This window comes from Aulonocara stuartgranti, assembly GCF_965226115.1.
Source record: "Aulonocara stuartgranti genome assembly, chromosome: 10".
Classification (NCBI taxonomy): domain Eukaryota; kingdom Metazoa; phylum Chordata; class Actinopteri; order Cichliformes; family Cichlidae; genus Aulonocara; species Aulonocara stuartgranti.
The window spans coordinates 12,201,924-12,220,322 of record NC_138946.1 but is presented as its reverse complement, the minus strand read 5'-3'; the positions used below and the strand labels follow the sequence as shown (position 1 = coordinate 12,220,322).

Here is an 18,399-nt window from a genome sequence, read left to right as displayed (position 1 = left end):
GAAAGACCTATGAGAGACTATGGACACTTTGTCCAGCCAAAGTAGTCAGATTTCATTCTTTTTTCTCTGTCGTGGAAGCACATGTAATTTTATTATGTTATTTTCTTAACCTTTGTTTAAACAAAATGCCAACATTGCCTGGCATCCTGAGACTTAACTATGATTAAATTTCACTCGAGGTGTGAGTGGTACACCTTTCTGTACTGCTGGACCTGCACACTGTCATTCTTACAGTCCCTTCCTCGCTGCAGCGCTGACAGTATGTTTGCTGAAGTTTTACTGCAATGATTATGCTAATTCTATTGTTGACAGTAATAAGGTGTTTAATGCATAATAAGCTGCTTCACATTTCCAAGGCAGTGGAAAACCTTTTAGGATTTCAGGATAGAGAAATACTGAAATCCTGCACAAACTGTGCCACAGCTATGTTTCCATACCAGTAGCTGCAGGAGGCTGAGTTTTCCATAATGAGCAAATACATGACACATGCAAATAGTTAAGACAAAAGCAGACACAGTTCTGACACTTTGACTGAGAAACCTGGATAACAGGCATCTGGCACTAATAAACTTTGCTCTTAGAATAAATGTTTTAAACCATGAACCTTCCTGGAAGTGCTTCTGTATTATTAGAGTGCTGACCATTCTTGCTAAATCATGAACACTGAGCCTAACAGAGGCAGATGAGGCTCTTTTTGCTTAATAAACAAAATCAGATTTCAAAATAAGTTTTGTATTTACTCAGGTTATCTTAATCTACTACTAACTTACTTCAGCACAGCACTGTAGATCTTGCACATGTGTAGAGATGTCAGAAGTTCTTCGATCATCCCCGGAGATATGCAGGCCAATAAAGCAGAAACTGTGGCCACATAAAGATGTTTATGCAGAGGTATAGTGCTGCAGGGCTCTAATCACAATTTATTGGGAAGTGAGTCATGGCAACTTTTCACAAAATACATAAGAATGACCTAACACGCGAAGTGCATATACCATGATGGTGCCAGAACATTTGTCCAAACAACATCCAGAATTAAAAAGTAATTATGGATGCAAAACAGATGTGAAGTGAAAGAAGCAAAGTTAATCAAAGTAGATCATTTTTATAGTGTAGCGTACAACTTTCATTTGCTGCTAGAGCATTTGTTGTAATATTTTCAATTATATATTTGCTTCAAACGATTGTTTGTTTGTTTTTAAATTTACATTTTATGCAAAATGCCAACTTTTTTGGAAACAGGGTTGTAAAAAAACTGCCTTGAAGCCTTCCCTGCTTTACACACTCAAACTAGTCTATTAAATATTTCCATACATCTTGATGTTAAATAATTAATATTATAAAATAAAACAAGTCAGCCAATAAGTTGCAACTCATGTTTATTCTGGAAACAAATCATACGTCCAAAGCACACTGTATTTTTGACCTGCCATCTCTGGGTTTCGATACAACAGTAAAAAAGAAACAACATAAAAACAGTAACAAAGGTTGTCAAAGTAACATAAATACAACAAACCACCTGCCAGATTAAAAAAAACACAATCGTCTTCCCCTCTCCCCCCACAATGGGCCAACAACAGAATACAAAGCTTACCTTACTGCACTGCAATCCTCTGCCTTATCAAGAAACAGCAAAGACATGAAAAAAACACAAACGCCCCCCAACACAATCACATCCAGAGTATTTAGGTAAACTGAACTGGGCTCAGTTATATTCATGCTGATGTTAAATGTGCTGCATTAGAGGGCTATGCTGTGATGACAGAGGGAATGACGGGCTTCCCCTTGTCCTAGTCTTGAATGAAAAAAATAAAGCCAGAGCTAAAGTGTTATCATAAAGCAGGTTTGTTATACTTCATCAATTCATTGCATCAGTCTTTTTTGTTGCCCTCAGTTGCAAAGCTCTTCAGTTAAAGTCGTAGTTACAAGGGACAGTTACATTTATTTTTAATTCGTGTGATCATCCTTTCATAATCTTTTTTCCCCTCCCTTTATCCTTTTCCAGATGATTCAGGATTGCAGAAACAGCCAGTAAGTTAGAAGCAAATGCAAAGGACGGTTTCTCGCAAAGCTCTTTTTTTCTAGTGACGATGGAATGCAGGAAACAAAAAACTCATATAAACGTTTTTTTGGGATTAAGAAAAAAATCTGGAAAAAAAAATGTTTCTAATAATTCTTCTTTCTATTCTTTTGTTTTCACATAATCTTTCCCAAACAGATTTGTCCATATTCCTTTTTTTTTAAACATCAATAATCAGTACAGTACATCATGGGGATGGTAGTCACCAAAAAGCAAAGAGGAGGAGTGCAGCAGTATCATGGATCACGTCACCCATATTAATGTGGCCCATGCAGCTCCATGCCCGACAGCACTCCTGCCCTCAGATTCGATAACTACCTTTAACTTGGTCCAGGAAACCCAAACAAGCTGCAACAACATCATCCACAAAGCTACATCACATCTACCATATGTACAATGCCACCTAGAGCTAACCAAACATACTGCAAGATAATACATGGCTACCGTGGAATCTAGTGTTATGTTTTGCTGACTATGGAGCAAGCAGGCTACTGAAAAGGGGTGACATTGAAAGCCGAACAGGATGAACGAATGATAGCGTCATTCTGAGACATGTGGTATCCGTTTTCCTTTGCGAACAGGGTTTGTTTTTTTGTTTTGTTTTTGTGTGATTATACTGAGTTTTCCTGATGTTTTCACATTGCCAAAGTACCAGATAACTATTCCACATAGATGAGTAATGAGACTTAGATCAGTCATGTGAATTTGGTGGAAATTTCACACTTTCAGTAAAAAAAAAAAAAAAATCCCAAAACACAACCATCTATATACTTGACGCTGGTTCACATTCCAGAGGAAAAGGGATACTTTTCTCATATGAGCATAGTAGCATTGTGACAGGTAAGGCATGAGGATTCAGTGTTTTGCTTTTTTCTTTTGTTTGTTTTTGTAACTTTGAAATAATCGTGGTCCTCTGCATCTCCTCCCCCCTCCCCTCTTCAATCCTGCACTCTGGCTGTTGTCATTTTCTTTCTGCGTGTCCTGCTGTTTAACTGAGAGATGTGATGTTGGAACGACCACCAGGGGGCACTACGATGCGCCTTCCAGCAGGCCTGATGGGGATGTCATCAGGGGTGGGAGGACCTGCAAAGAGAGAGATGGACAAGATAAAGAGACCAAAGATATCGGCTGGGGGGTGGGGGCAGAAAGCAGAGTCAAAGAGTACAAAAAGAAGACATCTGCAGGGTTTCTCTGAGAAATGAACACAGATTTCTAATTAAATCCAATCAAATTCCTATAAATTACTTGTGCTTGCATGGAAAACACTGGCAAGCAATTTAGATATGGGAGGAACATACATTTACACATTTAGTTATGCACTGATAATCTCAAGTGCATGTTCATGAAATTAATGGTAAAGTGTCAATTACATATGTCTTTGTGTAGTCTACTGTTTACTTTAAAACCCCAATTTTTCTTAAAGCTGTGAAAATAGGTAATAGGGTAAATATTTATCATACAGTCATGAGTAAAATGTTCTTTTACCATGTAAGATCTAGAGCATTTGGCCTATTATATGTTTGTTTAATCTCAACGTCATAATCCTATGAAATACTACGCTATTGGTGATGTCTCAGGAATGTATCAAAGTTATATGATTACTGTATTAAAATAAAAAATAAAATATCCCACAACAGGATTAAAATCTCACCAGACCCCTCATTTGAACCCCAAATCAGTTCTCCGGTGTAAAAAAAGTAAGCCCCTAGCATAAAGTGTTACAAAGATATATAATCATCTAATATTTTGCCCCTTCATATCTGATTGGTTAGGCTTTATGGAACTAAATTAATTTCTTAGGGTGACTGGGTTGAATTTAAGCTCTAACAATGTTAAACCATATCAAATGAGTGTAACTCGATCAGATATACAAAGCAGTCGGAGCGCCTCTGCCCTTGTACAAATTAGGTTATGCTGTGTCGTTTTGTTGAGATGAAAGTAACATAACAAAACCACCGAGATAGTCTTGTATGTTGGGACTACAGTAATGTGAAAACATGTGACAGATTAAATAAATCAGAGAACTGATGGTGGGATTTACTCCCTTTTGCCCTCCACTGGAAACCAGTAGCAGCATTTGTCAATCCTGTCAGACAGGACAGCTTTCATGTCATCACGGCACACAAATAATTGCCATGATGCACTCACATTATTACTTTCCCAACACTAGAGGGCTTCTTGAAACACATCATTATCTATGACATATGGTATGTATCACTGAAGTGACAGGGGGATGCAAATGTGAGTAGACCTACTGCTGTACGAGGACTGTGAAACATTAACAAAAGATGCTTAAGTCTGACATAAAGAATGGTGTTTCCAAATGATAAGTCAGGTTGCCTGGTCTAACTAATGATCAGTGCGTGTATAAATGGAAAGTGGAATGATGTCAGACTATGATACACTGTGTCTAAGCAAACAATCCTTCCCAACTTCTTCCAGACAAGCAAATGTACTCTGCAGGCAACTAACAAGGAAAACTATAACAGATCAGACTCAGTGAGAGAGCATGCACACGAAGGCACATACAATTATACAGCAAACTTACTTAATGTTAATATTTCAAAGCCTGGGAAAGTAGGAGCAGTCTTACTCCCCTCTTAAATCATGTACTCAAATTTAGAAATTCTTTCCAGTGGAGGTCATTGTCTTTTTTCATCTCTGAGTTCAAACACTTGCAAAGACAGGTTGCTTAATACAGTAAATGCCAAACTTCATTAAGTACAGTTGTTTATCCAAATGAGTTATCAGCTTTTAAAAATGATCCATATATTTGTAACGACTTCCAAAGACTACAGTGAACCCAGCTGTGGTCTCTCCAGGTTAACCAGAGTTGCTCTCACTGATGTAATGCTACACATGGACACGTTTAGTCAGTCAGGGAGGACAGAATCAGCTACGGTCGCTCTGTTTGATTGTAAAACAGCGCAAACACTGAGTGGCTTGGGATTTTAACACGCGTATGAAGCGTCACTGCTTGGTAGCTTGACAAAGTGCATTTCTCACATTTGTTTACTTGAAGCTAATCTAGTGCTGCCCTGACAAATGGGCACAATCATACTGTCACTCAGCAGCCCAGCAAAATTTAACAGATGTCAAACGTGAATGTTATTGTGAGCTCTCACATTATAGTATCTTAACAAATCAGGTCCAGATGACTGCAAATGCTGTACTTTTTAAAGCTCGAAACGTAGGTTCAAATGTGGTGAAAACTTCATTTCCTGCAGCTTTCTAAAAATCTTTTCAAAGTATTTTCTTTTATGCTACCTTGTTAAATGTATTTGTTGGCTTTTTGCCTTTATTTAACGGACACATTTTAAGAGAGACAGAAAAGAGGATGAGAGAGAGAACGACAGAGAGGAATTACAGGAGGTAAAGGACCCGGAGCAAAACTAAAAAACTAAATTAAGAATATAAAAAACAGACACAAATCTTAACACATATCCTGGCTTTGCAAAGCCTACAACAGTTCATGTTGCTAAAATATTAAGAGGGCTTGAATTCTATTAGAGAGGCCGTATTACTGTAGTTGATGTTAATGTCAACATGTGTTATCTTTGCCAATATCCATAGATTCGTATAAAGAAATTGCTGAAAGATACAATTTAAAAATGTCTGTTTGTTAAGTTATCTGCTATGTGCAAACACAACACAGGTTCATCCCTCGAGTTAGGTGACTTATTTATGCTTGAATGAGTCATAGGTCAGCGTTAAGTGGTTTAATATAAACATTCCTCTGAAAATAGTCAGGTACGAGAACTAGACTGGAAATGAGTGAAAACTATGAAAGACCTTTGAAATAAAAATGACGAAACTGTCTTGCTTCTTGGGAGCAAAATATAAAGTTATATAAAGTGGATCAAGACTTTTGCACATATTTTAAACGCTTTTAACATTAAAGGCGTGCTTAATCCAGGGTCATGTTTACTTTACATCAAACAACATTAAAGTGAAAACTTTTACTGACTGTGTTAGAAATTTAATTTAATAGAGTCTTCAATCAGACTCAAAAGAATTCAAGCAACTGCCTTAATGAAATGCACAATCAAACAGCTCTTTTTGGAGCATTATGTACTGCAAGCAAATGCATGCCATACTGTGCAAATTGCAATGCATGAAACGAGATAATAAGACATTATTGGGTTACTCTCCAGTCAGCCAAGGACTTTTAATAAATCATTGACAAAACGCAAAGACATGATGAGAATCACACGACTGTTATCTGACTTCATATAATGAATTAGTAACTGAGTTAAAATAGAAGAGGATGAGGGTGGTTTAGCTGATGACCATGGATGCTCCTCTAATGTTTGTACGTACAGTATGTGGACAGATACGTGGAAGAAATGACTGGGTAACACAGGGATTGTTGTTCTATTAAAAAAGTGGTCTCACCGCATGGTGCAGGGTTACCTGCTAGACTAAATCCAGACTGGTGCAGGTTTCTGACAGGCTGTTTGGTTGGGGAAGTACGGGCCGAGGCCGAGGGGGTACCGCCACGGGACATGGAGAATTCAGAAACTGGCCCATCGTACATTCCCCTGGGCACTGCCCTCAGAACAGCCAACTACAGGACAAACGGAAAGAGCAGAGATGGTGAAAAGAAACATAAAGTATGGCAGCATGTAGAAACAGAACCAACATGCAGGTACTAGGAGAAACATTATGGCATTTTGCTGTGCAACAAAAGGTTAAACGCAACTAGCTTCACACATGTTTAGCATTACATGGCTGTCTGTATAACTGTTTGTGTGTCTAAATTATATATGCATCTTTTCCTGCCAAGAGTCAGCTCCAGATTTACAAATCCACACAAACATACACAGAAACACGCAAACTGAAACACGAACACACACAATCAAGCCCTTCTCGAGGTTATAGAACAGAAGAGTCACCAAAATACAGTTATGTATTCATAAGCTTTCAAATCAAGTTGAAACTATTAGCTGACTGTGAAAAGCCATTGTCTGTATGTCTGTCAGTGGCGTGACTCAGTGGAATCTTGGAAGCTCGGTCAACACTTAAAAAGAGACATCTGTGAATGAAGAAAAGCATAACAGTAACTGCTACCAAGACAAACAGCACACTGTTACTACAGCTCCATTTTTTCATCAGCAGCCAGCTGTGAATTAAGAAACTGTTGGGCTATGAGATTTCTCGGGCCGTAAGAAAGATGGCAAGAGAGCAGTAAGCAGGGGCTGCTTTAAGTATAAGCTGCTATACATCACATGGTTAAATGGGCCCATTTCTCACACTTTGAACAGATGAGTAATACTTTAGGGTGGGTGTCTAATGAAATAGTGCTACTTGACTACAGTAGCTTTCTGGGTTTGGCCCGGACTGCACATTAACATTTACTTTACCTTTAGTTTGGGTTCTCTAAGTTTCTACATGTATATATTTTTCTATTCGGATATTTTCACAAGTTCTCCTTGATTTCCCACCTATTCAGGAAATAAATATGGACAATATGTTTTACACCTTACTGCCAACTGATACCACTCCCATGTCTGTATGCTGAGTATGAAGCATCAAGCATGTATAGCTTAGCATAAAAACAAACTCCCTATGTATCAAGAAAGCATCAAGTTCTCTCCAACCTCAGCTACTCAGTGGCTCTTGCTGTAATCAAAGCCACCTTCCTAAATGTCTTTTAAAATCGAGAGTCTAAAGTTAAAATTCAAGTTTAATAGTATGAGTAATCCTCTTAGCGTGTGCGGTAGGTCTCTCTAAAAGTGTTATCCAAATCCAAAGTCAATGTATCTTTATTAATCCGAGATGACAAAGCCATGACCACCCTCAGTGTATGGACCTTACAGCATGTAAGCACAGTCAGTGCCCTGTGGCTGAACCTTGGAGGGTGATGTCAGAGTTATTATATCTCCCCCACATCCCACTTCATTGCCTCCTCCATGGCTGCCCTCTTTTCTCCCCGCCATCCTTACTTCCATTTCACCCTAGACTCTCCTTTCCTTTAGGTACATCCTAGAAGGCCTTAAAGTCCTTCACTGAGTTGTTTTCCCCATTTCCTTTGTATTCTATGGTTTTCTAGTTATGTTATTGTTATTCTGGCAATCTAACAGTGCTGTAACGGAGTTCATGTTGTTCAGTTCAAGTTTTATACACTAACTATATTACCACATGTAAAATGTAGGCTTTAAAAGAAGAATAACTGCACTTACCTGCTTCCTGGCTTTAATACGCTTATAGGCAAAGTCAGGGAAGGGAGAGCAGGGAATGAAGCGGCCCACTCCGGAGGTGGCGTGAAGGTTTCCATCTTCCAAAACGATCTTACCCTGGCAAATCACCACTAGTGGGGCGCCACGCAGCTCCATGCCCTCAAAGATATTGTATTCAGCAGCCTAAAAGCACACATATGATACTGTCAAAGATTGTTGCAGCGGCAAAGAAACTAGTGTTTATTAGATAAAGTTTCCTATTAGTTATATGCTAAATGTACTCTTCAATGACTGAGGAGAAGAGGTTAAAACGTAACTCTCTTTCTCGAATTCGTTATCATTCATCACCTAGTTCTTTACACTTGTCTGTTTGGCATGTACAAACAGCTGCCCTCATCCAGCTGGGCTCAGATGCCTTCATAGTACTTTGTAGTATCACCGCCCTTCCCTTCTTCTGGCTCCGTATGCTCTTTCACTTTTCTTTCTAATGCTCTTTCCAGTTGTCCACTTCTTAATGTTTTCACTCCCTTGCCTTCTCTTGCTTGATTTCTGTAATCCTTTGCATTTTTTAACCATGTTGTGCTGTTCATCCTCCTCCATTTTTCCTTGTGCCAACTTCCTTTTTTTTTGTATGTATGTGTAATCTCTGATGGTCCCCTCCCCTCATTCCATTGTTGCTTATTTCCTCTGCACACGGCCCTGTTTTCTACTGCCATCCAAATTCAGGCCAGAACAGGACATAACTAAGACTCGCTGCATGCCAAACATGATGTCATGACTAATCTGAGCGGGCTCTCAGTGTCCAACAGTAATGCTGCCTGTTCTTCTCTATGTATCCAAATACCCTTATGCACATCTATGTATTTTATGTTGACAACAACAATCAATCAAAACCAGATGTGGGTTTACTGATAACACACTGAGATATAACACAGTTCAGGGAAAGCATTCCCCAACACAGTACGCTGGTAAGCAGGTCAGCTCCCGTTTGATTTTGCTGCCCATTAAGGCAAGACACTTGAAGACAATAGGATACAATGTAGACTACTTAGCTTACATTTAGACAATCTAATGAAATGTGTGCTTATGTATATTAATGTCCAGTAGACTAGTTGTCTTTGAATAAGCACTTGAAAGTGTGTTTTGGAAACTTTTTTTCTCTGTAGTCTGAAAGAAAGCACGTCGCTGAAGAAAAACAGGCCCCACATTTAAAAATTGATCAGGGCACGAAAAAACAATTGTTTTGCCTGCAATGGTTCTCCTTAAGAGAGATTTATTTGAAGTGGGAGCTGCTGTGATTCTGGTCATCTGCTTCTCTCTGTGGTTTTACAGCTGGAAGGACGACTAGGAGGAAAGGAAAGGGGTGACATCATTATGCAAGAACCCATGGATCCTCGGTGGATGTACTCCACATTTAGAGAAGGCATATTATTAGTCCACTTCTCTCTGTTTCACGTCTTGTTCCTCCATCTGGAGACAGCGCCATAGTCTCGTCTTCCAACAAAAACAAATGTCATCGAGCCTTTAAGCAAGACAAACTGAAATCTACACGTTTCAATTCATCATTCCTGCGATCAATTTAGATATTACTAGCTTTTCAGCTAATGCATACTCTCCCTGCTCGTGGACAGTGTTTATGCAAAAGCAGGATTTGTCCTAGGCTGCTGAAGCCGTAATTTCCTGTGCGGACACTTCCTCTGCTGCTGAGCGGCCCGAGAGGAATCTTTAACATCTGTGTAATGGCAGAAACCTCATTACTCATATATACCGTGCGTACTGTACACATAGTGTGTATGTGCGGAGCACAATGTGTGCGAGGCCCTCGGCTTAAACTATAAGAGTGTACAACAGGATGCAGTTTCACATTTCTAATGTAATTTCACTTTCAGTATCGAACTCTGAACTCATAACTACACACAAAGACGCTCAGATTTCGAATGGCCTTAAGTGCAGTTTAAAAGGGTTATTCATTTACATTCTGCTGACCTTTTTACACTCGTTTCCACCCGCTCTCTTAGGAAAATGTGACAAAACATTTCTTTAATGTGAAAAAAAAAACCCAAGTGCTAACCTATAATATTATACATAAGTCAGTGCATTGGGAAGCAGGAGGAAATGGTGTGCACTATCACCTCTGGTCCAGGCTGCATATTGTGTGAGATGTTTCCCATGAAATCAAAAATACATTTCAACCAAAGTTGCTTTCTACTTATGAGACGTGCAGCTCGCCAACAAGCAGTGTATACAGATGTCCAAAATCTCCAAGGTTTTATGAAACCAGCTGAAATATTAGTGTTTACAGTAACACAATCTCATACAATGAGAGCCATTCTTTAAACCCACTTTTCCAATTATTCATGTATTTTGGAGGATCTGTGCAAGTGAAAGTGATATAGAGGAAGGAAATACCTCTTGATTATACAGCACATACATCCTCTGTGGATTAACTTCAGTTCTGCTGAACTAGACATTTTGGCAGCATTTGCATCATTGTTTGTTTGCTGTTTGTCTGATTTTGTTGAATAAGCACGGCATAAATCTTTTTTTTTTTTTTAATAAATAACTGCTTCATCATTATTAAGGAGTTTTGAATGTATTGAGTCTCAGCATTGAGACCTGGTCTTGTGGTGAGCCCAGTGTGGAGTGGAATTAGTGAAGATCCACTGAGAATTCATTTCCGTTCCGAGGTACTCAGACCTCTCTGGAAGCTGCTCAAAAATGTGCTTTTTTTCCCCCTCCCTAACTTACTCCCAGTCTCCCTTTCTCCCTCTCTCTTCCTCAGTCTCTCTTTTTCTTTGCCTCTTGCACACAGATGCAGACACTTACCTCCGATCGTACATTCTACTTGTCTGTCCCCCCGCCCAAAAATACATCTCACCCTTTAAAGCACAATTTTTCTTTTTTTCTTATTTTAAAAAATACCAGATGTTTTGGGGGGTTTTTTTGTAACACAGCTGTTATATTTAACCAACTAAATCAAATAAGGTTTTTGTGAGAACTTGTGAAGCATTACAGTGCCTATGGTTTTACAGCATAAATGTAAAACAAGTAGAAAGGGAAGCAAAAAAAGTAAAAAAAAAAAAAAAAAAAAGAGCCAGGACCTGCGAATTGAATTTAACTGATACTTTGGTCTGAGTACATACTGAGTTGTGTGTCTTGGCAGTGATGGTGCGAATGGCGTCTGTGTCCCAGATGACCAGATCGGCATCAGAGCCCACAGCAATCCGACCCTTACGAGGGTACAGGTTCAGGATCTTGGCTGCGTTAGTGCTGGTGACGCCCACAAACATGTTCTCATCCATCTTACCTGTAGTCTGAGAGCAAAACAAGCACAATGCACGAGCAAATATTACTGGAAATGTTGAGACTGTATCCATTATCCATATATTAGCATTATGGAGCACACCCTACAGCATGTAGTCCTACTACTGAAGACACATTATTCAATTAGCTGAATGGTGTATTTGTAGTATTAATGTAAATGCATGGAGGACGTTTTTAAACTTTGAGAAAATATCCATAAAAACAGTTTCAGATGATGCATTTTTCTTACATTTAAATCTCTCAACATAAGATACTATGTGTAAGTGAAGGTTCAATATTTTAGCATTAAACTATGACGCTGTCATTAATGGGGGATTTCTTAGAAGATGTGTGGAAGCAGGGAAAACAGCTAACCTTTGTCAACCTTTTAAAAATAGGCCTACTGACAGTCGGTCCAAGTTTGGTGTGAGCCAGGATTCTAAGTACTTGTGCTGAGGAAATGTATTGAGTTTTATGTTTAAAAGCCTACCCAAATTTCAGAGCCAGCAATGCACTTTACGGCAAAGCTAAACAAGGCTGCATGTTAATTATACGGACACAGTGATATAGAGAAAAAAATAAGGCTAGAGTGCTGTTTAAAGGGGAAAAACAGACATGGATGGACATGTAAAAGAGGCACAGAGAGTGACATAGTGGAGCTGCTGAGTGAAACACAACAGGTGACTGCTAAAACAAAGCTAAGGGACATAAAGTTGCTGATGTTCCTCTGGGAAAATCGTAAAAATAAAATGAATCAAGATAAAAATAAAAAATAAACGTCACCATGCGCCTCTATCAGTATGTGATTGTCCTCACCACAGCTTTGTCCCAAATGAGAGCCATCCTCTCCTCCACTCCATTGACACCTTCTGGGATCTGGGTGAAGTCATCCTTGCCAATGGCCTTCTGGGCCACGCTGAAGGTGCAGTGAGCGCTGCCAGTCACACTCAGGTCTCCACTGGGAGGAGAAGAGGCATACTGAAGGTATTACACCAGGACAGTAAAGTCTGTGTACAGCATTAAAGTTCTGTAAACATAAGTAAATATGCTTCTACTTCAGCAGGAGAAGCAAAACAAAACAGAAGGGGGACTGAAAGTAAAGAAGTATGCAGCGTGCCAGAGTTTGTCCTTCCAGTGTAAACCATTACTAATGTTTCCTGTTTCCACATGAAGCAGTAACTCACTTACCAGATGAAGTCCATTTCTTGCACAACAATTGCTGATTCTTCATAAGAAACACAAACTTTGGATGTATCTAAATCTAAAATCTAAACTTTAATAGCTATAATTTTACAACACAGTGGTGTTCATGGCACTTACAAACAACAACGTTTCTGCACATGCAAAATGAAGTTGCAAAGGGGATGTGTACCTGGACAGGAGTGTGTTCAGATAGTCTGGAGTGGTAGGATCGGGGCTAAGAGGAGGTGATGTTACAAAAGAAGCTGCTTTGGCCCAATTCTTGCTCCAGTAATGTGTCCCATCAGTGCCCAGACTGGCTGTGATTGGCTCCCCAAACACAACATTTCCTGGGAAAAGAAAATCAGTCAAAACTTTGTTAGACGTCAACAAAGTGCCCAGTGTGAGGGTATCCATTTGCATAATCATCAATTGCGTTAGTGCACCTTTATTTTTATTTTGTCAGCAGTTTAGTCTCGCTAAAAGCTTTGGCAATTCATGTGAAAGTTTCCAGCAGGGGAACCATGCCAGCATTGGCAATGCACAAATTCCACTTGCTCAGTTGCAGCTGAGGTTGTTCTCTTTCATGCACGGTTTGAGTCCTGTCACTAACACGTGTGCTCTTATGCTTCTTCATAGTCCCTTGCACTAACATACATTATTATTTCCTGGTTTTCATATAACAGCTCGGGAATGGAGCCAAACAAATGTGTCAAGCTCATAAATGCTCCTAATGGATTCACCTGAGTGCAGAGAAGGCTATCTGAGGTCAGCAATCTGGTGTGTTAAAACCTCATTTGGCTTTCCACCAAAGACATTCAAACACATATTGTTCTTCTCTTCTTGTTTTCATTACATTCTCAAAAATTGTTAATTTCACAATCCATCTACGCCAGGCAGGCTCTTGGTTCACATCTGTTCTATCCTCTAAGGAAAAGTGTGTGTGACAGCTCAACCACAGAAAAGACCTGAACAACAAAGCTGAATGTTACTCTAAGAGTGGGATATTTTTTTCATTATACCAAACAGAGACAACTCAGCGTGCACATTTCTAGTCTTGGAAAACACAGAAAAAGAAAAAAAAACATATAAAGGCCCAGGACAAATTCTGCTTTTTACCTTTTTTCCGGGCCTGTGAGATGATGTCAGCAGCACTCTTGCTCATGACCCGTGTCACGTAGAGCGGACAGTTGGTTTGGCTGGCGATGGTGATGGCACGAAATACCGCCTCTGCCTCCAGCTACAGACGAAAGAGCACAATGCGGTTGACTCGGGAATGTTTTTCCCATTAAGATTTTGTCAAACAAACTTCAAATATCACGACCACAGCAAATTATACATTTTTGGAGCTGTATCATTTGAATAATTTGTTTTGAACCCGAACGACAAGGAGAAGCTTATAATTTTAAAACTGGGAAAGTCAAGGATTGTTTCAGTTATATTGTGTTTGAGTAGTTAAATTTAATGCGATCAGCAAACAAATGTTTAAAAGAAACTTAAGTGAGGTCAGACTAACACCCAGTACTTGCAGATTTTCTAAGGTGGGAGGCTTTAAAAGCAAACATATTGGACACATTTTAGACACATGTCCACAACGAAAAGCACCTGGTGTTTTATTGTGTCTGAAATCTTCATCTCCATATTTGTAAATGCTGGCTAACGAGAACTAAAAATGACTTTAAATACAAAATTCTACAAAGGTTTCAAGTAGAAACGTCACTGCCTCCATATGATGGAAACACTGTTTTCTTTGAGTCCAGAGGTTCAGTCTGGCTTCAATGACCACTGGATTAGTACTGAATAAGATAGTGTACACTAATAGAGAAATACTTGTCTGACTTTGCCTGCTTAAGAAAATCATGTTACCAATTTCTAGATTCTTAAGACTCCACTCAGCTACTTGACATTATGATACTGGTGGGACAGGAACCCTCTGCAGCAGCACAGAATGGAAAATCCCAGACAAGTCGTTGAGCTGAAAGTGTGGCTTTGATTTTTGTTGTTTGCTGAAGAAACATTCACAGCAAAAACTGGATGGAACAAGAGACTTTTTTTTCACCCAGTGTCTCAAATGTATCTGAAACCACATGTGTGTAACAGGAACAACGTGTGTGTCTGAGGACCAGTCCAAAAATGTCACTGTGCAGAATGTGATTCTTTACATGTACAACCATGTTTGTACTGTTTGCACAAAAAAATGATCAATTATAACATGGCTAATTTATTTGAATACTTTTTTAGGACAGTCCCTTTCAAAATGCTTGCACATGCAAATGATGCATAGTAGCTAATATTTAATATAGTGTATGATGTGTGAATGTTAGACCTCTTCTGGCCTGCTCAGCACATGCCCCTCTGGTCCAGTGATACCCATCTGCAGCATCCGGGCCTGCTCCTGTTCAACACACATGCAAAAAGTCAACTGTTAGCTGCTCAGTTTATAGACATAATGTACAGTATGTAGAACTTTCTGGGAGGTCTTCATCAGTCTATAAACTTCAGAATGATAAACCGTTTCTGATTAGTTCTGCGTGTGTTAAGTACACGAACAGCAGTTTTAACATGTGGGTCTGTGCACGGCTCAGAGCAAGGAAAATTTCACTTTCAGAACATCACCTAAAAGCAAAAACTCTGCTTTCAGGTTAGTTTTCTTAGGCATTAGTTTGTACCTTTCCTTGCATAGTGTCATTTAGAGCGACTGTCTGTGAGTTGAAAATGTATTACGGTGACATGCTTCTGCAAATAAGGCTTTAAGCGAGCATCTCATACCAGTGGAAAATCAGTAATACTCTGTCTTAGAAGCCTACGATTGGTCAGGCAGCTAAAATTAAAGACTGAGACTATATCAGCCAAAGGCAAGACAACTTGTACTGTAACTGAAGAAACTAGTGGCATTCCTGTGGTCAGTGCTCCCCTCAGCTATCTGAGGAGAAAAACTTTGTTGCAAGGAGCAGGACCTGTTGATGACAGACACGGAAAATCTAGACATGTCTACAAATGAGAGGAATCCCAGCTGTGTTACTACACGAAACAAATTTGTGGCTCTGATCAACATTGCTGCGCTGAGACTGTTCCCCTTCCCCAAACTCACACAGAAGAGGCTGCCTGGCTGCCTACATTGGGCAAGCAAAAGCAGTTACAACCTAAGTTTTTCAAGGTGCATTTCTAATACTCATGCTGCCTTCAGGAGATGCTCATGAAGTTGTTACAATAAATGGCCCTATGGCTAAATATGTTTGGAAAAGTTTAGAAATCTAGCATTGCTGATCTCGCTCCAAGGAAACATAGAGTCAGGAAAAAGTTATAGGATATGGGAATTATGGAAGTTGCAAACCCTTTCAGGAAAAAAGTAACTGAACTTTCAGTACATGAGCTTTGAGAGGGGAGTTTATCTCAAACCGGCATTTATTGGCCATTTGAAGATGAGAAGCTGTCCTTTGGCATTTGTTTCTATGCTTTTCCATGGCTGTTGTTATAACAGAGAGCTTCCCAAGCTAGCTGAGAAGTGGGGTGGGGTCCAGCCAAAAGACCAAAACACTCACCTAGGAGGGACACTAGTCAGATACCTAATCCACCTTAACAGAGATTTTTTAATGCAGAGTAAGAAGAAAGACTGAACTCTTCTAAGGATGTGTCCAGACACCCATGGGAGAAAGCTAATTTCTGCCACTTGTAACAGCAATATTATATTAATATTCTTTTGGCCATTGTTCACAACTCATTGCCAAATATGAAGAAGACCCTGCCCCAACCTGGACTAGTGAATCAGGTTGTAAAGCATATCCTCAGGTTCAGAGTTGCTACTTCTCCCCCTGCAGCTTTGCACTTGGCCACAAACATCTCCAGTGTATGCTTAAGGTTGAAGCCAGTAGAACCACATCATCTGCAAAAGCAAAGATGTGACCCACCCCTTGGGTGCATCTAGAACTTTGAGTAATAAAAGCTTGAACATAATCAGGGGCGGCTCTGGCAGCAAATCTAAACAAGACACCTCTATCTTAGGTGGTCTAAAGTACAGTACATGACATAATCAAGTGTTCAGACATGTTGGTCTTACAGATGGAAATCAGACTTCCAAGTTAAAGTTGCAAACTGGATAGGAGAGCTGGGAATTGCGATGAATCAGATCCAACACGCACCCGCATACACACACAGTGACAGAATCCAGGCATGGTCTGGAGCTCTGACTAATACCAGCCCTCTCGATCCATCACCTATTACGGTTGATTCACTTTCATTTGTCCACAAAACGGCACAGCCCTGTATAAACTACACCCACACATTACAGTCCTACAGGAAACAGTCTCCCTCTCATCAGTGACAGTGCGTTTAGTCTCTAAGTAGTGGAGATGCACTGTGATAAGACTAGAAAAGTGAACTGAAGTGAACTAAACTGAAATAAATCATACTAAACAAAAACATATCACAGAGTTGGACCGGGCACAAAAGTTCAGAAAAAAAGAAAAATGAGGCAGTGAGGAAGCAATGGAGAAGAAAGGTGTCTGTTAGTGCACTCGTTTCCATTGTTACCTCAGCGATGATCTCGCCATTCTCAGCGTGGACCTGAGCGATGCCTCCCCGCTCTGCCAAGAAGGTAAAGACCTCATAGAGCTGGATGAGAAAGATAGAAAGATTGAAATTACAGTGGCACTTCTTTTATATTTCAAATCCTGCCTCGCTGTTTACTCAAAGAAAGGGCACTCCTTTTTAACTCAGAGGTCACCCATAAGCCACAATTTAAAAGAAGCCCACAATTTACATGATGTCTACTCCGACACGCTGCAATTATTGTGTGTGGTCTCCAGAAATGGTGAGAGTCATGTGGATGAACTGCAGTTGTTGTTATGTTGCTGTGCCACAGTTCCTTAGCGAGCTGCATGACATCAGTTTTTCAGGCTGGACTATTTCAGTTGAAACATGTGCTCCTTTGACCAACCAAATTAGGTACGGCTGTATGAGAAACAGAGTCCTGCCTCACACCCTCTGGCTTTCCACTGTTTTTTGAGTCCTTATAAAATCGCAGTACGCATAAATCAAAGGCTGTGAACAATAATTACGTAGTACTTTTTTAGACACTTTGTCACCATTGGAGCCAAGTCACGGCCATTTCTTTTTTGCATGTTGACTGTGAAGTTACAGGAAGTTGGCAATGACTCATTTTACATTGACTGCAACTGGGAGTTTGTGACACGGTAAAATAATAATAAAGGCCATGAAGTGAGCCCTTTTCTAATGTATGATGAATTGAGGACAAAAGCAACAGTCCTCAACAATTCAGTGCAAAACTAATATTAGGCCTTCGGTAACTTAAAATAGCTTTCAGAATTAAAAGGTTGCAGCTGTGTCTCTTCAAAGGCACCATCTCGTCGCTGAGCCGAGTTGGAAAGATAGCAACACCAAAGCAAATTTTGCACTGAGCCTGGCATTTTTCAAAACTGTTGATTTTTCTCCCATCCCTGCACATCAAACATGCGGGGAAAGATGACTGCTGAGAACAAAAAGAGTTTTAACACAGATATTAAAACAGCAAAACCTGGTCTTTAAAGTGTGTGCTACATTTAAGGCGCTCTACCTCACTGTTGCTCATCTGGTAGTAGTCCTTGTACGCCATGTACACCTGGAATGAGTTCACTCCTGCAAAAACAGTAAGTCAACATGAGA

At 39.8% G+C, this 18,399-nt stretch overlaps 1 protein-coding gene across 4 annotated transcripts in view; it reads right to left on the bottom strand.

Moving 5' to 3' along the window:
* Positions 1-1,359: 1,359 nt before the first annotated feature.
* dpysl3 (dihydropyrimidinase like 3) overlaps positions 1,360-18,399 on the bottom strand; it is a 45,253-nt gene continuing 28,213 nt past the window's right edge. For 2 of the 4 annotated variants that reach the window (XM_082549308.1, XM_082549310.1), the window contains exons 5-14: positions 18,311-18,372; positions 17,269-17,349; positions 15,065-15,133; positions 13,858-13,978; positions 12,932-13,088; positions 12,376-12,517; positions 11,400-11,570; positions 8,260-8,439; positions 6,473-6,644; positions 1,360-3,160 (exon numbers count right to left, since the gene is read on the bottom strand). In XM_082549308.1, the coding sequence (XP_082405434.1) occupies positions 3,066-3,160; positions 6,473-6,644; positions 8,260-8,439; positions 11,400-11,570; positions 12,376-12,517; positions 12,932-13,088; positions 13,858-13,978; positions 15,065-15,133; positions 17,269-17,349; positions 18,311-18,372 (1,250 nt within the window). In that variant the 3' untranslated portion in view covers positions 1,360-3,065. The remainder of the gene's footprint in view (positions 3,161-6,472; positions 6,645-8,259; positions 8,440-11,399; positions 11,571-12,375; positions 12,518-12,931; positions 13,089-13,857; positions 13,979-15,064; positions 15,134-17,268; positions 17,350-18,310; positions 18,373-18,399) is intronic. The other 2 variants (XM_082549309.1, XM_082549311.1) reach the window with 1 other exon arrangement.